Source organism: Vulpes lagopus, chromosome 2 (assembly GCF_018345385.1).
Source record: "Vulpes lagopus strain Blue_001 chromosome 2, ASM1834538v1, whole genome shotgun sequence".
Taxonomy (NCBI): domain Eukaryota; kingdom Metazoa; phylum Chordata; class Mammalia; order Carnivora; family Canidae; genus Vulpes; species Vulpes lagopus.
Window position 1 is genome coordinate 439,851 of NC_054825.1, and position 20,459 is coordinate 460,309.

At 64.8% G+C, this 20,459-nt stretch overlaps 1 protein-coding gene across 1 annotated transcript in view; it reads right to left on the reverse strand.

Annotated features, from left to right (window-relative positions):
- KNDC1 (kinase non-catalytic C-lobe domain containing 1) overlaps positions 1–13,762 on the reverse strand; it is a 49,311-nt gene extending 35,549 nt beyond the window's left edge. Inside the window, exons 1-3 of the mRNA XM_041744615.1 lie at positions 13,661–13,762; positions 7,804–8,002; positions 7,409–7,467 (exon numbers count right to left, since the gene is read on the reverse strand). Of these exons, the coding sequence (XP_041600549.1) occupies positions 7,409–7,467; positions 7,804–8,002; positions 13,661–13,762 (360 nt within the window). The remainder of the gene's footprint in view (positions 1–7,408; positions 7,468–7,803; positions 8,003–13,660) is intronic.
- Between the last annotated feature and the right edge of the window lie 6,697 nt (positions 13,763–20,459).

Here is a 20,459-nt window from a genome sequence, read left to right on the forward strand (position 1 = left end):
GCAGACGTCAGCTTTCTAAATACTAACAACGATATATAGGAAAAATAAAGGAAGAAAGCAATCCCATTCACAATAGAATCAAAAACTAAAAACAATAATTAGGAATAAATATGACCAAGAAAGTGAAAGTTTTGTACACGGAAAAAGTTTAAGACTTTGGTGAAAGAAATTAAAGAAGACACAAATACATGGGGAGATACCCCGTGCTGGAAGAATTAGTGTCGCTACAATGTCCATCCATACCACCCAAAGTCAATTCCTACGGCATTTTTCACAGAAATAGAACAATCCTAAAACTCATCTGGAACCACAAAAGACCCCTAAAGAGCCAAAGCAATCCCGAGAAAGAAAAGCGAAACTGGAGGCGCCGCACGTCCGGATTTCAAACTTTGCTTCAAAGCTATGGTGATGCGAACAGAGCGGTCCTGGAATAAAACCATCACACAAGCCAACGGAACCGAATCGAGAGCTGGCAATGAGCTCACGTCTATACAGTCAGCCTGTATTTGACACGGGAGCCAATAGTACTCAACGGGGAAGGGATGGTCTCTTCGATAAGTGGTGTTGGGAACACTGGACAGGCCCCTGCAGGAGAACGACGCTGGACCATCTTACACCACTTACAAAAATTAACTCAAAATGGATGAGACTCCACGTAAGATCCCAAAGTGTAACACTACTGGAAGGAACCATGGGAAAAAGCTCTAGGATGTTGGCTTTGCCAACGATTGTTAGGATGCGACAGCAAAAGCACAAGCAACGAGAGAAGAAACAGGTCAGTGGAATCACATCCAACACTGAAGATTCTGGACGCCACGGGAAACAGGCCGCAGAGCCAAAAGACGACCCACGAGTGGGAGGAAACATTTGCAACCCGCCTGTCTCCTAGGGATCTAATATCCAAAAACACATAAGGAACTCGCACAACTGGAGAACAAAGGAACAATCTGATTGAGAAACGGGCGGAGGAACTGAGCCGACACCTTCCCAGAGAAGACATCCAGATGCCGCCGGACACAGAAGATGCTCCACGTCCTTGTCATCAGGGGAGTGCGAATCAAAACCACCCCGAGGCGTCACCTCGCGCCGGTCAGAACGGCTGACGGCGAAAAGACACGCGATAACGTGTGGTGGGGAGGATGTGGAGAAGGGGGCACCCTCTGGCGCCGTTGGTGGGAACGCGAAACGGTGCGGCCACTGTGGAAACAGCGCGGAGGTTCTCAAAGGTCAAAGCGGGAGCCACCTTGTCACCCGGCCATTCCACTCCTGGGCACGGATCCAGAGAGCTAAAGTCAGGATCTCAGGCAGGTGTGTGCCCTGCCACGTTCGCGGCAGCATTATTTACAAAGGGGCAAGATGTGGAGGGCGCCTGGGTGCCGCGTTCGGCTGAACCGGCCAAGCAGTGTGGTCTAGAGACAGCGAGTGGGGTTCAGAGAGGAGGGCCCGCGAGGGCGCGGGGCTGCGGGAGGCGAGCCTGGCGGGGAAAGACACGACGTGTACGTGGGATCTAAGAAAGCCAAACTCTCAGAAACAGTGCGGGGCGGGGGGTCGCCACGGGCCGGGGCTGGAGGAGACAGGGGGACGCTGGAGAAAGGGCGCAGGGCTGCGGTCCCAAGATGAGCCAGCTCTGCATCTGACCCGCGGCTCGGCGACACGGGACGCCCGCCGCGCTGCAACCTCGAGGCTGACGCGGTAGATCCGGGTGTTCTCACAGCCAGGGGCGGTAGCTGCGTGATGCCGGTGGTGACCGTCCCTAGAAGCGGGAAGCATTTTGCAAAACACGAACGTGTCAAATCATCTGTGCACGGACCCAATGCTCCACGTCGGTTCCGTCCCCGAGGCCGCGGGGCGACGCTCAGGGGCACGGACAGTCCGTCTCCTTGTTCTCTTGCATCTCGTTTTCTCATCTTTGAGTGGTTCCCTTTACATTTCTAGCCTCCTGCTCTGTTTACTGCAGAACGACGCTTCCATGGCTGTTGCTGTTATCAATGAGATATTTTCCATTTCATCTCTAACTGGTCATTACTGACACACAGAGAAACTACTTATTTTTGGGGGGATTGGACCTTGTTTTCAGCTGGCCTCTGAAGTCAGCTCTGAAGAATTCAGGCCCACGATCTTGTCATCCATCCACAGACAAGGCAATCCTGCAACCCCCCCGCCCGCCCCTGGCACCACTCAGCGTCGGCGTCCTGCGGCCGGCTTGGGTCCCCCACGTACGTGATTGAGCGGCCCTGGTGATGCCTGAATCCACTCACTGTCCCTGTGCCCAAAGCTGGGCCCCGGGCCACTACCCCGTCTCTCACAGAAGACACGGGAACCCCCAGTTGGTCCCCATGTGGAGGGCAGCCTGCTCCCCCTTCTCACACACAGACCGTGCCGATCGCACCCCAGGTCCCCCCTGGGTCCCCACACAGCCAGTGTCCAGGGCCTCCCGAAGGGGCCAAACTAAAGTGACGCTGCTGCATGGACTCAGGGCAGATGCCTTGTTGTAGGGACCCTGCTGGTGACCTTGCTTGGGGTGGTAGGAAAAGCAAACCCTACGCGCCCCCACCTGTAGGGCTCCAGCCAGGGCTGTGAGCTGTGAGTCTGCAGTGAGCAGACCCCCCACCACCCATCACAGGTCTGAAAATAAAACCTGGCTCTGTACCCCCAATGTCAGGGCATCTGCTTCTGCCCTCTACCACCTTTTATTTCCCTCCAAGAACACTGGTACTCACCTGTCCAATCACCTGTCTATCTAGCCATCCGTCCATCTACCCACTCACCACCCACCCACCCACCCACCCACAATCCATCCATCCATCCACCCACCAACCCACACATCCATCCATCTACCCACCCACCCACCCACAATCCATCCATCCACCCACCCACCCACCCACCCACCCACACATCCATCCATCTATCCACCCACCCACCCACACATCCATCCAGCATCCATCCACCCGTCCGTCATTCCATATCTTTTAGTTTGACAATGATTCAACAAATAAACTTCTCCTTGGTTGTTGGGTGACACTGCCCGTGACATGCTGCCAATATCAGCATCTTTGCCACCCAAGGCCTCTGCCTATCTCCCTCCTTCCGTCTGGGTCCTCCCTGGTCTTGATCTGGTGAATCCTACTCACTCTTGGTTCCAACCTGAACATCATTTCTCATAAAGTGGCCTCTACATGAAAAGTCCCTAAAAGCGGATGAGGACCCTATTATCTCCTTGAAAGGCCCCGTGCTCCTCTCTCAGGACCCCGCTCACTGCCCACATCAAGTCTGTCTCCTGTGAAGATCGTGGTCCTCCAGGCGGCAGGAGCTCGTCTGTCTGCTCTGTTCACCGTGAGGCCTGACACACGTCTGTGGACAAGTGACAGTGGGCAGTAATGGTGGGTGGTGGGTGTTGAGGTTGTCCTGGCTGGGCTGTCCTGGCTGGGCTGCCCCAACAGGCTCAGGATGACGGGGCCCAGAGGAGAGTCCCGGGACGGTCAGGGCTTGCCTGGCGCAGGCCTTGAATGCTGGTGATGGGTCATAGCTTATCTTTAGGGAACTAGCCCACCTCTGGGGTCTCCTGGGCAGGGGGTGAGACGTGCAGGGGATGGTCCTAGGAGGGCCAGCTTCCATGTGTCTGGGGATCTGGGGACCTGAGGGGTCATCCCAGCAGCGGGCAGGGTCAGAAGGGGGAGTTCTGTGCGAGGATTAGAGGGCTCAGAAGAGCTGCCCCCATCTTTGTCCTGTGTGTGGGGTGGACGTGGGGACAAGACCGGACCAGCAGGGGCCGTGCTGACCGGTGGTCAGGAAGGCACACAGTGGGCCAGGGGTGGGCTCAGTCCCGACGTGGCCAGCAAGCACGACCCAACATGCTGCACCCTGGCCACAGTCCTGAGACCCAGAGGTCGCTACCGGAGGCGTCAATAGCAGCAGCGGCACCAATAGGCCACATTTGCCACTGTGGTCCTGTGGGCAGGGGGCTGCCGCCCCAGGCCGCAGGCAACAGGCAGCTGAGCATGTGACGTGTGCAGAACGTGGCACCTACGGAAGGGGCTCCTGACAGCCCCAGGAACAGGCACCAGATAGAAGCCAATCCGAGAGCAGCACGGAGACCCTGGGGGACACTCGGGCCATGCACACCGAAGTGTCGGTGCACACCCACAGGCCCTTTGCACGTGTCGGGAAGAAGGGCTTGTTTGCCCCGTTGGGGGGGGGGGACCCCACTGGGAATTGCCCTCATCACAGGACGATTCTAGAGATGCAAGTATTAAAAACTTGGAGCCTCCAGCTTGGCAGGTGGACAGGCTGGAGTGTGGACCCCGTGGCGCCCCGCAGGGTGCTGTCATCTCTGCTTCTGGATCCGGTGCTGCCTTAGGGACCTCGGTCTGTGAAAGCCCGTGGAGACGAGCGTGCTTCTGGGCGTGTTACATCTCAGTAGAAAGTCAGGAAGTGGCCAGCCCACTGCTGCTGAACGACTCACAGGCTAAAGAAGAAACCCCCGTGGGAATAAAGGAGACGCCTAGAAGCGGAGGACCCGCGAGCGCTCCCTGGCGGGGCTCTCAGGACGCAGCGAAACCCGCATCTCGAGGGGAACTCGTGGCCTGGGCTGGAGATGCTCGTACCTGGAGAGGAAGGGGGGCCCGAGACGGGCGAGCCGGGGGCCCCACGCGCGTTGGGAGGGACGCGCCAACTCCGAACCAGGAAAAGAGGATGAAAACTAACAGCAGAATCAGTGGAAAAAGAAAACAAAGACACGCCAGGACACTAGCAAAATGAATACCCCTGGCACGGCTGACGGGCGCGAGGAGGGAGGATTTCAAGCATCCCACGTCCCACGTCCCACATCCCACGGACCGTGTGGTGACTCACAGGAGACGCCACAACCTAAAAGCCCAGTAGGAACGGGGAAACGCTCGGAAATATCTAGTTTACCGGGAAGCCTCGGAGGGGAGTACACGACAGGTGAGGCCCGTCGCCGCGAGAAGCTGGGCAGCCGCGAAGGCCCTTCCCTCCAGGGACGCAGGCGGCTGAGGGGGCGCGGCGCCTGGCTCGGGGACAGGGGAGGGACGGAGGGAGGGGTGCTCGCACGCCCTGGGGGCCCCCCCGACACGTCGGAAGCCGCGCGAACGCCCCGAGGAATAGACGCGACCGTGCAGTCAGCTGGGCCCTTAGGCCTCCCTCGGCGGGAAGGGGGCTCGGCGCTGGAGAACACGTGTGCAAACACGGGACGTCCTCACGGTCACTTCAGAGGACGCAGAAGCACTTTCGTGAAAGCCCCGGTGGCTCGACAGCTGGTGCAGGCGCCGTCCTGGCCAGGAGGGGTGGGGACGCCGCGCTCAGGGACCCCGTCCCCCGTCCCCCGGGGCGCACACCTGCCGCCCGGTGAGGCCAAGGCCCGAACCGTGACCCCCACCCTCGCTCGTGCTGCAGGTGGGGCCGCGCAGAGGGAAGCCCGGGAGGAGCTGTAGGTCACGGGACACACGGAAGGAACTCAGCTCGACGGCGGGATACGACACGCAGGGGTCCCGGCGACTTGCGTTCCGTGGACTTGAATCAAACGGGCAGAAGGATGCCATCGCGAGGATGACGTGGGGCTAGGACGGAAGCAAAACACCAAGTTCCCGAGAGCAAACGCGTAAAGGATATTCAAGGCTCCCACGGGAAGGGACTCCCCGTGGCTGGCACGTTGGAGGCTCTCGCTAGGCCAGTGGTGAGCCGCGTGGGCAGAAGACCGCGTGTGACAGAGGCTGAGCGTGTCCCTGTGACCGACGGACGCGCCGCCCTTCCGTCCTCCGCTCACACTGCAAAGTCCCTGAAGCCGCTCACAGGAGAATAAGCGGGTCTGCAAAGTCCTCGTAGGAGATTTCAGGGAACCTCCGGGTGCCTGGGGCTTGGGACGGTCGCTTAAGGTACAAGAAACACTAGGATGCGAGCAGTGTCAGAAACCTGAATCGGTTTCACTCCACCAAGCGGGGGAGGCCTTGAGGCTGTCGTCCCAGCTGGGGCTCCTGGGGGGCAGCTGGGGACGTGCTGCGTGCCCCCCCCCGACCCCTTCCAGCTCAGCGCACCTGGACCTGCCAGGCGCTATGCCCGGGGACGCGGCCCTGGGGACACGGCCTGGGGACACTGCCATGGACCGAAAACCCAGCTGGTTTCCACGGAGCCCAACATTAAAGGGTGGACGACAGGTGGCTGGAAAAGCCCTACTCTTTGCAGATTTTGGGGAAAAATACTGCTATTTTTCATAAAAATACATTCTGGATGGTACGTGCAGTGGCTTGTTACTATTTTTAACCGGCCACGGGCCCTGGCCTGCAGGGGGTCAGGCGCTGCGGTGACCTGCAGCGGCGTCGGGAGTGGGAGGCGCCCCCGGAGCCGCTGGCTGCCCTCGGGACACGCTGTCCGCAGGACATTTACAATCCTGACAAAAAGAGTGAAAATTCACGGAGAGAGACGGGCCTTGCGGGGGGCGCGGGGCTGGGCGTCCGCCGTGGCGGGAGGCAGAGGGGCACCCGCCCGCGTGCCGTGGGGCCGCCTGTGGCCGCGTCCACCGAGGCTGTGCAGAGCGGGCCCGGCGCTCGGAGGAGAGGGGCCCGGACGGGGCTATTTCCAGGGCTGTCGCTTCCAGAACGAAATGCGAGGGAGAGAGAGCGGTCGGTGCGGACCCGGGACGGGGCGGCCACAGCCCAAGAGCACGCGGGGCCTGGTCCCCCTGGGGCGTCGAGGGCAGCAGAGACCCAGCCTGGTCCTGCCGGGCGCCCGGGCGGGGACGAGGGCCCCTGCAGCCAGGGGGCCGGGCAAGAGCTCACCTCAAGGTAAACAGCACGGAGGAGCCAACCCCTCGGATTTGGGGTAAAGATCTGACCTGATGTCACTAAGCTAACGGGTTTTCACTGAAATGTTTGAGTTTGTGATCACGCACGTGTTAACCATTGATTTATTTTTCCCCATGCAGGCTGCTCGGGGGGGGAGGCGGGCCGGGCAGGGCGCCCCCCTTCCTTGGTGGCCCAGACACGCTGTCCCGAAAACACGGGGCGTCCGGGGGTCCACCCTGTGAGCAGGGGCGTCGCAGGGGCCTGTGGCCCTCGGTGGTGAGGCCGGCGGGCGCTGCGCCCACCCCTCGGCTCCTCCCCCTGGCAGCTGGGGTGCCTGCCACCCACCAGGGCCACCTCGGCACCTTTAACGCGTTAAATCCGGCGAGTTCACACTCCAGAAACACACTCGACGATGGTGAGGACGAGCAGGCGTCCAAACAGCAAGCTGCCCCCGGAGCCAAGTGCATCACGGGGAGCCCGAGTCTGACCAGGGCGGGGGTGCCCCCAAGCAGCTCCCCGGCCCCGGCCCACGTCCCGCACGGAGCTGCCCCCGATGTCGCGGCCTTTCCCGCCCGTGGGGTCAGGGTCGCAGGGGCCCCGGCGCTGCTCACCTGGAAGGTGTTCCCGGTCACGTCGAACTCCGGGGGAACAAACGCGCCCTCGGGGTCGTCTGCGGAACGGAAGATGGGCTCAGATCACGGGCCACACACCCACGGGGCCCCGGGAGCAGGAATCCCGAGGCCGGGAGGCAGGCACTGGGGCCCGTTCCCACCGCCTGTCTGGGCCTGGGCCCCGGCATCGAGGAAACGGTGCTCGGGAACAGCCCCCCCAGCAGGGAACCTCCCTCCCCTGTGCGCCCGGGGTTTCGGGGTCTCGCTGGCCTCCCAGAGTAGGGGCCGCGGGCTGTGGGGGAGTCGGCCCCGCTCAGCCTCCCTGGCTGCGGGGCAGGGGCGCGCTCGAGCCAGCAGGGGCCCTCCCCGCCCGCCCAGGCCCTCGGCCCGCTCACCGCTCAGCTGCTCCATGAAGCACACGTTCCCGCTGGTGTTGAAGGCGAGCGTGTCAGGCGTGATGCACAGCGTCTGGAAGATGGCAGCGTGGGCGACGCTCCTCATGGACAGGCTGCACTCCAGGCACACGGCCCAGGCCTCCTGCTCGCTGAGGCCGCTGTCCCGCAGCGACAGGATGTCGGCCAGAGACACGTTCTCCTGCCGGGAGGGGCCGCGGTGAGGCGGGCGTGGGGCCGGCGCCTGGTGCCGAGGCGGGGCTGTGGGCCAAGGCTCCAAGGACAAAGGGCGGCAACCCAGGAGGTCACCCGCCGCACTGTCCCTGGCCGCCGGGCCACGGAGGATTAGGCAGAGCGGCCCGCACCTGGGGCCGGGACCTGGTTGTGCCAGAGATCACGGCCCCGCGGCCCCACGAGCAGCGGCCCCACCGCCGCGGCGCCGGCCCTCGGGCTCAGGAGCACGGAGGAGCGGTGGACGGGAGCCGGTGCGTGCAGAGGCACGCCTGTGCGGGGAGCCCGTGGAAGAGCACACGCGCTGCGATCGGTCCACACAAGCCCGTGACGTACGGAATCGCGTACACACGCGGCCGAGGAGCGGCCCAGACGTCAGCTCCGGGCAGTGCACACAGGGACGCAGACCCCAGGCCTCCCCGCGCGGGCCCTGCCCTCCGGCCTGAGCTCAGCGCCAGCGTGTCAGCAGCATGCGCACGGGCACTCACGTGTGTGCACACGCCTCCCCCTGCGTGCAGACACACGCCACGTGTACTCACACATGCCCACGTTTTCAGGGGCGTCCCACACGGACACACACTCATGCAATGAGTTCATGCACCCGTGGTCGTGCACGGGCCACCCAGCCTCACGCACGCACTCAGGGACCCACACTTTCACTCACGTGCACGATGGTGCCGTCCCCCCTCGCACGCCTGCACACGGACTCATACACACTCTCACAGTCACACACCTCGGATCTCTAGGCCCTAAGCTGGCCTGCGGCTCGGTGCCCTGGTCACCTCTGTGCTCCACGAGGGAGTCAGGCTGGGGGCTCAGGTGGGTCAGGGCGGGGTGGGGGGCGGGGGAAGCAGGGGCGATGGCGCAGGAGGCCGGGCCCCACCCTTCCCAGCCCATGGGCCCTCCTCCCAGGCTGCCGAGGCCTCGAGGCCTCGGGGCATCAGAAGTCTCCTAGCTGCAGCCCCTGAATGTCCCCACCAGCACCACAGGCGAAGGGCAGAGGCTTCAGGAAAGAAGGGGAGTGGGGGAGGGAAGGGGGAGGAGAGCGGAGAGGGAGGGGAGGGGGGGACGGGGGAGGGGAGGGGAGGGAGGAAGGAAGTGAATCAGGAAGTGCCGCGGGGGCACCTTGGCCAAACCTGGGGGTCAGCAGTGTGGGGGTGGGGACCCGGGGGCTGGGCCGCCCGGTGCCCATGTGCTGGGCACCCCCCCCGCCCCCCGCCGGCTTCCCAGTCGGGGTTGGGTGTGGGCCTCCCCTCCCGGCTCCCTCTGCCGGGTCCATGGGTGAGGGGGCCGGTTCTGGAAGCTTCTTCCAGAACTGGCCGCAGGGCACACCGAGCGCAGACGTGCCGTGAGGAAGGAGGTCGGGGGTTTGAAAGGAGGCTGCAGCGTGGGCAGGACGCGGTCACACCGGACACGGGGGGGGGGGGGGGGGCGGGGGGGGGCGGGGCTGGCGAGCCCCGAACCTCACTCCCAGCTCCCGGCTGTGCCCCGGGGCCCCGTGGAAGGTCTGCTTTGGCTCAATCCCGAGGCCTGTGTGCCCCCCGGGACTCCCGAGATGGCAGAGAGCCCGTGACACCTGGGGGCCTCGTTCAAGAGGGTCTTGGCTGTGTGCACACGCACACACCACACACGCTGCACCTGCATACACATGCGCACACCACACATGCACACGTGCACACACCACAATGCTACACTGCACACACATGCACACACTACACCACACACATGCACACATGCACACACATGCACACACCACACACTACACCTGCACACACGTGCACACATGCACACACCTGCACACACCTGCACACACGTGCACACATGCACACAACACTCACACTACATGTGCACACAATGCAGATACCTGACACGCATGCATGCTATACCTGCACGCACACCTGCACACCTGCACACACGTGTGCACACACCACACAATGCTACTCCTGCATACATGTGCAGATAACACACGTGCAGACACACGTGCACATGACACACGACGCCCACATATGCCTGCAGATAACACGTGCACACATGCGCATGCGTGCAACCACATACAGAGGCACACGCTAATAAACAACCCAACGGGCCCGTGGTTTTGTGCTATTTAGGAGAACAAGGCCGGCCCACGGTGTGAGTGTGAGCCAGTTCCCAGTGCAGGGGCTGGTGGACACCCCGCGGGTGGTTGCCCACACGGGCCTCACGCGCCAGCTCCCGCGGCTGCCAACTGGATGTGCTGCCAAGAGAAGGGAGCCCAGGGCAGCTGTGCCCCCGGCATCTCACGGCCCACGGCGCCGACCCGTCCCCGGGACACGCCCCCGCGGTGGGGGTGCCCTGCCCCCCAGCAGCCCTGTAGCCCCCCTGCCTGTTCGTGGTGGAAGCACCTAAGGGGGGACTCTCGGCGTGACTTTATGGGGTGAATCCTGTGGGTCCTGAGTCACCGCTTCCGGCGCTGAGGCCTCCGCTCACGGACACAACGCTCTCAGCCCCTCCGAAGCCCAGCTGCTGCGAGGGGAAGGCATGATTCAGCTGACAGCTGGCCCGGGGACAGAGCCGAGGTACGCCGCTGGCACTCCCGGTAGTCCAGGGCTGGGGGGCGGGGGTCGCCAAGCGCTGGGGATGCTGCACCATGGACCCCACGGTCACCTGTCCTCTGGGACCTGCCACCCACTTCCCCCGTTCACCCTGGCAGGAGGAATGACCCTCCCTCGCCTGAATCCATGGCCCGAGGAGGGGGGACATGATGAGGCTTGGCTGATGGGTCAGGTAGGAAGACGGCCATGTCCCCACCACAATCCCAGGGGACACCCCCACCTCGGCCACCCTGACTGACAAGGGCCATGGGGACATCCCGCACGTCTGCGCTCATGTCCAGAAGGAGCTGCTCCAGGACCCGTGGGCCCTGTTCTGTGCCCGGATGACACTGCGGGAGCCTCACTGGCAGACGTTTCAGGAGGAGGCCAAGCCGGCCACGGTGCCCCTGATGCCTGTCTGCAGCCCCAGCCCAGGGCACCCACATGCCCAGCACCCACGAGGGCTGTGGCAGGCCAGACGCATCATGACTTCCACGCCGCAGCTGTCCTCTGCCAACAATGTGTGGCCTTGTGCCTGCTGGGCAGCCTCTGGGGGCTCCCCCACCTGGGTGGGCCTAGAAGGTTCTCCAGAACCAGCAGAGCCCGTGGGTCCTGGAACCCCCACCCCGCACCGTTCTCCAGCAGGGCACCACCTGGGTGGGCCGTGGAGGAGGGTCACCGAGGTCACGTTCCTTGCAGGGCACGGAGGACTGTCCTTCCCTTGCACAGACTGTCCCGGGGGCCAGGCCGGGAGGAGTGGCAGCGCTCACGGCCGCCCCGGGGGTCAGGGGGCAGGGCTGGCTTCCCCCCGAGGACCCCAGATGCCCCCTCCCAGTGCAGCAGGGCCGCTGCGGGAGGCCCAAGACGCGCCCGGGCCGGGGTGTCCCGCTGGGGGCCGTTGGGGCGCGCTCCCAGAGCAAGCGCTGGGCAGTGGCCGCCTCCCACGTCCCTCTCAGAGCCGAGCTGCTTTCCACCTGCTGCCACCGTCGGGGCTGGGGTCTGCCGCCCTGCCAGTCCCTGCCGGCTCAGCCACCGTCCAGGGTTTACCGCTGGCGCTGCGGGGGCGCTCCCGGCGGGGCCTCTGTATTCCTTGCTGACGCCGAAGTTCGACATTTTCCTGTGTCTCCGGGCCCCTCGGGTTTTCTCTGGGGTTACCACCAGATTCCTCGGGGCTCCTGGGGGCGCACGTAGGGCCCCATGTCTGCGCCTTGCTAACGGTCTGCTCTAATCAGCTGCAAACCGGGTGACTCCCCAGGTGCACGTCCCTCTGTGGGAGCTGCCCGGGGCTTCTCCCTGGGGTCGCATCAGCACGGCCGGGCCTGGGGACGATGCAGTGGCCCCCCCTCGTCCTACATGGGAGGGCGAAGTCGCCACCTGACTGTGACGCCGTAGCAGGAGTCGGTGTCTCTGACGGGGACGTAAGACCTTCAACAGCAACGGAGCTGAGCGTGTGCGGGAAGCATGAGGCGGGACCAGGGGTGTTTGCGGCTCCAGGACATCGGTCTGGCTCCACGGCTGCGGCCTGGGCAGGCTTCCTGCTTTGTGGGCGCGGGCCCCAGACAGTGCCTCTGCCTCCCGGAGAAGGTGCGGAAAGGCGGGAGGGCCCACGAGCCTCCCCAGTGGAAGCCAGCAAGGTGGTGGCCATCCCACCTCCTCGAGGCCCCGGGCCTAGGCGGGAGGTCCCCAGCCCTGTGCACTGGGCACAGCTGGGGGTGCTCCGACCCGGAGACGGACCAGGGCACCCAGCGCCCAGGCCGTGGGCTGAATCTGGGCCCTGCTGTTCTGTTTACCGGGCACCAGCCGCTGGCTCCGTGGGGCATGAACAGGCCCCCAGGTGTGGGGCAGCTGGCACGACACAGCTCTGTAGGAAGAACCACGTTCTCCATCTGCTTCCGATGGTGACTCCGGAGGTGAGTCTTCTGAGAGATGCTCTGAAACGTGTCCTGTGGGGGAGCCTCTGGCGGCTGGGGGCGGGGTGCACCTTTCATTTTCCATCAAAGCCACGGAGATGCCCAAAGGTTCCTCACTCCCTTGCTTCTCCCTCCACAGTCTTCCCTCTCACCAAATCCAGGCCACCGTGGGTGGGGGGGGAGGGTGTCGTGGGGGAGGCAGCTCCAGCCCTCGGCTGCTGCCGCGGCTCTCACCGGCACCCTGTGGCAGACGTGCCTCCCAGGGCAGTGCTCCCGGGGCAGGAGCTCCGTCCTCACAGGCAGCTCTTCTGAGAAAGTGGGCGGAGGGGGGCAGCGGAGGAGGAAGTCCCTGGGGACCGCCGCTGTGGCCCCCGTGAGCCCCCTTGTGTGCTCCGGGAGGGTGGTGGCCACGTGTAAGTCTTGGTGTTGGAGGGCGTTCATGGGCACCACGCTGGTCACAGCCCATCCCACGAACGGCTGCGTGATGCCAGCATTCCCGAACCCCGGGCGCAGAAGCCCAGAGGCGGGGCGTTGGCCTGCTGGAGGCCTGGAGGGTTGACCCCCGGACCCCATGGCCTTGGGTCTTCCTGGGAGTGGCCGCCTATCACGTGGACGGACCTGGGCAGCTCCTCTGACCCCAAGCCACCGCCTGCGGGGCGCACCGGGGAAGCCGGAGTTGCGGGCGCACCGGTTCTGTGGGCACCTGTCCAGCTAATGACCAGGAGCTCCATGGGGTGGAGACTGCCGGGCCCTCTGAGCCTCCGGAGGGGGTGCTCAGGACCCAGGACCCCGCGTGGAGGCACCTGCTGCCCTCCGTGCCCTAGAAGCAGCCCGCAGCCCTGGGGGTCCTGCCCGACCCCCACCCAGCTCCTGAGCCTGTTGCCAGGAGTGGGCTCTGCTGGCTGGTGCCACCCGCTGACCTGCCAGGCGCACGCAAGGAGGAAAACCGCCGCCCACGCGTCCCCCCAGATGCCCAAGCAGCTCCCCCAGGCGCACTCGAGCCCGGAGCCCCCCCAGGGCACCCACTTCCTCAGGGACCTCCCACCCCTGCGGCCCACGCGGCCTTCGGGGCCTGGCGCTGCAGCCCGGCGGGCGCTGGGGGCCGCGGCCCGGGGGGAGGGGTGCGCGGCGGCGGCGGGACCAGCTCACCTCGTCCTCGGGCAGGGTGGGGAGCGGCTCGAAGTCGTAGCCCGCCAGCCCCGCGCCCTCCTCCGCGAGCACCGCGGCGCCCGCCGCGTCCGTGGCCTGCATCCTGCTGCGCCCGCCCCGCGCCCCGCTGCGCGCCGCTGGGTCGGGTCGCCTGGGCCGCGGGCTCCGCTCGGTCCTGCCCCGCGGCTCGGCTCGGCTCGGCTCGGCTCCGGCTACGCGCGCTCGGCCTCCATGGCAACGCGCCCGCCCCCCGCGCCCCGCCCGCGCCCCGCCCGCGCGCCTGCCGCAGTGTCACCCGAGCGGGCGGCCGGCCCGGGAGGAGGGTCCCCAGGGCCCGCTCCGGGGCTGCGCGGGGGCTCGGGGTGCGCGGGGCCTGGGGTGCGCGCTCGGGGTGCGCGGGGGCTCGGGGTGCGCGCGGGGTCTGGGGTGCGCGCGGGGCCTGGGGTGCGCGCTCGGGGTGCGCTCGGACGCGCGGGGCCTGTGTCCTCGGGACTGGCCGCCCTCTGCGGGGGGGGGGGGGGGCGGGGCCCTGGGGGCCGGTGTCGGTGTGGGGCGGCGCCACCGCAGGCTGCAGGGGGGGCACCTGCCCCCCACCCCGAGGCCGAGGCCGCGGTCCACTCCTCGGAGCTCCCTCCCCCGCCGCCCAGGGCGGGGCTGCCGCAGTCTTGGGGGGGGCTGGGGTGGGGGTGGGGAGGGGGAAGGGAGCAGGAGACCCGAGGCCCCCTAAGCCTGAGCTAGAGTCCGGATGCCTCCTGGGAGCCACCACTGCTTTCAACCCACCAGCCTTGGGGCAAAGGCCTTCCCAAGACCAGACAACCCCACCTGTGCCCTGGTTAACCCCTTCCCTGCCCCACTTACTGTCCTGGCCGACTGGCCTTCTCCAAGCTGGGGCCCCTGGTGGTGCTGGAGCCAGGATGCTCTCCCCACCCCCGCAAAGAGCCCCACAGCACCCCCACCGCCTTGTCCTCAGGGGGGGGGGGGGATGGCAGCCACATCCCTTCCCTCCCAGCAGCACCCTGGGTCACCACCCTCGGAGAGCAGATCCTCCTGGCCAGGCTATCAGCTTCCACGTCCTGACCTGGTACATGACCTGGCCATGGTACATATGCCACCTGGCATGGCCTGGCCAGGTACACAGCAGGCGCTCCATAAATGCTGCTCCTGTGAATGAGGCAGGGCTTGTGGCCAGGGGTGCAAAGTCCAGGCGTTCGCTGAGACGCGAATTCCCAGCGTTCTGTGCTCGGCTCAGGTCACTGTGACCCTGGGCCCTGGCACGGGACACCCAAGCACGCGGGGGGGCCCCCAGATGACCAGAGAAACAGGCCTCCAGATGGTCACAGGGTGGTCAGCCTCACTTTGTGCAAAGTGCTGGTCCTCGTGCCCACCCAGGTCAACGCAGCAGAACCTGGGTGCAGCCCCCCTCATGTGGCACTGGAAGGATTGGGGCGACAGCCGGGGCTGGAGAAGAGCGGCTCCCGGGGTGCGACAGGGGCCAGTGGTCTGTGGGCTGTGTCTGCGAGCACCGCACGGGGCCTCAGGGCAGGCAGGGGGTCTGGGGGCCCTGGGTCCCCCTGCCTCAGGGTCCTGGGGGGGCGGCTGTGGCACATAAGCCTCCCCCACCCACAGCCTAGGTGCCCGGGGCGGGGCACAGAAGAGCACTGCAGGGACCTCACGGAGGTGGATGTGGGCCTTGTCCCCGGTGTCCGGTCACTGCACCTGGCCGCGGGCACCAGGGTCAAGGCTGGGGACACAGCCCGGGAGCGGGAGATGCAAAGATGATCCCTCTCCGAGGAGTGAAAGCAAGTGTATGGCGAGTGCTCCCGGGCGCAGGGCACACGTGTCCCTGAGGGGAAGGTGCCTCCTCCTGCGGCTTGGGTAAGACGTGGAACCGACAGGCTGCCCGTGCGCCCCCATGTCCTCGGCCGGCGGAGCGTTGCCGTGGACAGCCACCAGGAGCGTGGGCCGGCCGGGCCAGGGGTCGTTCTCCTACCGCCGGCTCCCCTGCTGAGGGCAGCGATGTCCCCCCCGCTGGTACCGGGGTGCGCACTTGGCGGCCGCTCTGCTGCAGGAGGTGCTGGCCCCGCGTGCTGCTGCCCGAGCGCTAATGGGCACGGTTGGGCAGGTGAGGCTCTAACCGGCAGGGCAGCTCCCCACGAGGCCCTGGGAACCTCCCAGAGCCGAGGAGGCCACGCACGCGGCCGGGAGCACGTTCAGGCAGCCCCGACGGCCCCCAGGATCCCCGCGGCTGTGGCTGTGCCCGCGCCTCCCGCCCCGCCCGCTGTGCACCCCGGGCCCAGCCGGCTCGCCCCCTCCTCAGGCCTCAGGCCCGTGGGATCCTGCTCCGGGGGTGAGGCCAAGACGTGGGGGCGCCCCGACCTTCCGACTGCTCTCCCTGCCCCCGCGGCCCTCCCGCCTCCGGCCTCTGCCCTCTTCAGGCCGGGCCAGGACGCCCCCGAGGCCCGCTGCATCCTGCAAAGGCCCTGCTTGCCCCCGAGCCCCCGTCCTGGCACATGGGGGCTCCGGCCCCTCTCGGGGGCGCAGGCGGCACTCGGCCCGACAGGCCTGAGGTGACGTCGGTGCAGCGGGCTGGGGGGCGTCTTCGGAGTCTGGCTCTCGTTTTCCCTAAATGAATTTTGAAAAGTTGTCAAACTGCTTGCACAGTTTGAAGTCAACATTTAAATTTTGTAAGAAATCTCAAATGTAAATAATTGCGAAGGGTGGAATTTCTGGCGTGGTAAATATTGATGTTTTGCAGTGAAGCTGTTGCTCTCGTCAATGTATCCGAGAAGCTAAATATCGAAATGTTTTTTTTTGTTGTTGTTTTCCTTTTTTTTTTTTAAGTAGGCTCCGTGCCCAACGTGGGGCTGAAACCCCCCCCCCTCCCCCCGCCGAGATCGGTGGTCACGCCTCCACTGACGGCGCCAGCCAGCCGCCTGGATACCAAAATGGTTTTGCTGCCCACCGTCAACTTAAAAAAAATCACATAAACACGTTGTTTAGCGTCCAAAATCTTCATCACAACATTTTCCCTTAAGATAGAACATGGGAGACTCCTAATTCTGGGAAATGAACTAGGGTTGGGGGAAGGGGAGGAGGGCGGGGGGTGGGGGTGACTGGGTGACGGGCACTGAGGGGGGCACCTGACGGGATGAGCACTGGGTGTTATTCTGTATGTTGGCAAATTGAACACCGATAAAAAATAAATTTATAAAAGAAAAACAACAACAAAAAAGCATTTTCCCTTAAACTTACTACAGACATCAAATTCCGGCCAGAGTCTATCCTGCTGGGATATCCTTTTGCCTCAGAAGCCTCTATACATACCTCCCCCATCCCACGTCTTTGCAACAAATACACATATGAATTTTAATAAATCGTATATTCAATAAATTAAAAAAAATTAGACTTTTTTTTGGTTTGTTTCCAGTGACCATAAGACTCGCGTACAGTCCTGAAGTCTTTTGGTGAAGTGAACATTTGTCCTGGGGCTGGGAGCACACCCGAGGATGGTGGGCTGCTGATTCCCTGTGGCCGTCGCCCCGTCCCTCTGTCGCTCTCACCCTGCCTGTCCTTTTTTTCACAGACACCGTTCATGTTGGGTTATACCCACCAAGCACTTATGTCCGAATACGACGACTCTTGCAGGTGCCTGGAGTCAGGCCTGACGTGTCATCCTGGGGACGTGACGTGCTCCGGCCCACCGAGCTGGGAGCCTCTGAGAGCTCAGCAAGGCCCAGGGCCCTCCCGGGGGCACCTGCACCCCACAGCCGGGGCTCTTCTCCGCGGCGGGTGGGAGGACCCGGGCCGGGGAGGGGTGAGCAGCGGCAGGACGGGCCGCTTTGGGCCGGCGCCCGCGATGGGGTGTCGTGTGCAGCCCCGGCCCCGCCGCCCCCGCCAGGCTCTCCCCAGCTGGGCGGCCGCTGTGCCCACTGCAGGTTGAATGATCGAGCCGCGCCGCGGTGCTTTCCTGTGTTTTCACTGCGCGCCGCTCACGATGATCCGCGAGGACAAGAGCAGGCGTGGGCGGCGCAGGGCCCGACTCTGACGTGCCAACGCCAGACGGTGGCGGCGGGGTGGGAGTGGGGGCGCCAGCTGCCTCCCCGCCCCCACGGTGACTGTCCGCACGCCTCCCCTTCGCGGTTGCTCGAGACGGGGGGAGACGAGGAAGCCATCGGGGCTCGGCGGGGGCCTCGCTGGGTCCGGAGGGTCCCCGCCAGCGTCAGCCCTTCGCTGCGGCCGAGCGTCTGTCCTGGTTTGTAAGCAGAGCCGGCCCCCGACTGGGAACCAGCGGGAACTGGCGCTTCTTCCCTTGTTCCTATTCATGGAGCCGGATTTCAAACAGGGCTTTTATAGGTTATGGGGCGGAGGAGGGGGCAGCTCTCACTCCCCAACGTGAACCCGCTCAGGCAGGGCCACGCGAGATCCCTCGGCCAGGACACTAATACTAACCCGTTATAAACAAACATTGGTCTTAGACACACGATTCCAGAATAAATCCAACTGAGCCCAGTTTAAACGAGGAATTGCCAGGAGCTTATTGCTCCCGCGGTTCCCTAACGCCTGAAGCGTGAAATTGATATTACGCCGCGGGTCCCTATAAATAAAATGCTAAAATGCTGCCCCCTTTCCTGGATGGATGCTTAGGGTTATTGAAAGCCAGCGGAATACTCCATTCCACCCGCTCCAGTGGGAAACGTTTTGCAGAAAAACACAAGAAAGTCTGGGGCTCAGATCCTATGGGCGCGGGCGGCAGCGGGGAGCCCTGGGCCCTAGACCCCGCGGGCGGCGGGAGCAGGATTCCCCGTGTCCCGGCGACTCCCTCTCCTTTCTCCAAACTCCACGCAGGGGTCTTCATTCCTGGACGCCCCGTGATGTGTCCCCTCCAGCTCTCTGGAAGCTTCTGCAGCCACGGCTTTGGCAATCTTCCCACGGAGCCCTGGGACCCGAGCCCCGCGGCCTTCTCGGGGGTCCGCGCGGCCGCCGGCGGTCAGCGGCTTTCAACGCTGGGCTCGGGCTCAGGCTTCTCCTTTTCCACGGGGGGTTCACCGCATCGTCTGCCCCGAGTCCCGGGCCGGCTTCCCGGCTGGCCCCGTCTGAGGACGGTCGGCGTGACGCGCTGTCTTCACCTGCTGATTCGTCCCTTCTGGAGGCTCTTGGCCTCCCCCGGGCCTGAGGCTGACGCCTGGGCTCAGGACGGTGTCCCACGGCTCCGGAGGGGATTCCGCACGTTGACCAACAGTCTGGACATTCACACTCACCTGCCTGAGTTTCTGGCGCGTCTGCAGGAAATGGGAGACTTTGCCTCGTGAGCTCCGTCTGCAGCCCTGGGGCTCTGAGAACATGACAGGCGCCCCCGTGAGTCGCCGGCACCGGTGGTCACTGGGGCCCTGGCCACTGAGCCGTGGGGATGCGCATCTCACGGACGGGAGGGAGGCCCGGGCAGCAGGGAGCGGGCAGGGGTGGTGGGTGAGCGCCTGCGTCAGGCCGGTGCCCCCCAGGGAGCGCTGGCCATGGGGACTCAGACGCCCGGGCGTGTGCTTCACGCAGGTTCTGGCTCCGTCTCGTCCCGACTGTGTGGCCCTGTGCAGGTCACTCGACCCCCTGGGCTCATGGGGCTCGACATCAGCGTTTGACAAGTGGCATGGGGAGGCCCCCAGGTGAGAACAGCAGGGGCTGATCCCCGGAGCGCACCGTGGCGGGGGTCCCGTGACACTTGTCTGTGGCGGAGGCCAGAGGCAGGCCGGGAGCGGGGACGTCGCGGTGGGGAGGGGGCTCACGACCGGCTGGGGCGCTCGGCTCCCCCATCACTGGGCCTGGCCCGGAACAGGGTCCGTTACTGAGCCGGGTGCTGCGGACGCCGCGGGTGGTCCTGGGGCTGCTGAGAGCTCAGACCGTGGTCCCGGGAGCCCGGGCTCTCCTGGGTCCCCCCACCCGGGGCCTCAGGCCATGAGCCCTGGGGCACTGCACACGGTCAAGTGAGGCCGGACGGGGGGTGACAGGGACGCCTGCAGGCCCCTCCTCCGGGCAGAAACTTTCCTGTTTTCCAGTTTCCAACCCGGGGCTGTGGAGCGTGTGCAGGTAAGAGGTGAGGCGCTTGCTGCGCTTCACCCGCAGGTACCTGGTGAGGTCACTTCTCGCCGACCCTGTGTCCTGGACCCAGTGGGTCACCGCCAGCCCGGAGCCTGCGGTGGGGGGAGAGCCGTCTTTCCCGAAGATTCGGGTACCGTTCGTAGGGGCTGTTTTACATCAATTTAGATTTTTTAACAGGGTGTCCCAGTCCGATGACAGGACTTTTGGTGCCTGCCAGCGTGTGCTGAGCGCGATCCCAGGACCTCCCGGGTCACGTGCCTTCCACGGAGCTTGGGCTGGGCCGCGGCTGCAGGGGCGCCCTCTGCTCCCCAGAGGTGGGGTCTCCGAGCCGGGCCGCCTGTGAGGTCATCGCGGGGTGTGGGGGGCCCTTTCTTGCACCTTCTCGCTCGGACTTCTGGTTAAGTTCTGGGGAAGGAGCAGGTTTTCCAGGTGGTGCTTCTTTTTCGGGGTGTGTGGGTGAGGGGAGGCTTGGCCTGCCCCGACGTGGCCCTCAGGCCTGTTGTCTGTGAGTCCTGGGGTTGGGGAGGGGACACCTGGGGACAGCTGGGAGCAGGGCAGGAGCACAGGCCTCCAGCTTCCGTGCAGGGTGTGTGGCAGGCAGACCCCTGGGTCCTTGTCACGGCCCCAAGGCCCCGAGGTGCACGTGGTGACGGACTGTCCTCACTCGACTGCTCAACTCCCGGGGCCTGGCTCCTGGGCTCGGAGCTTC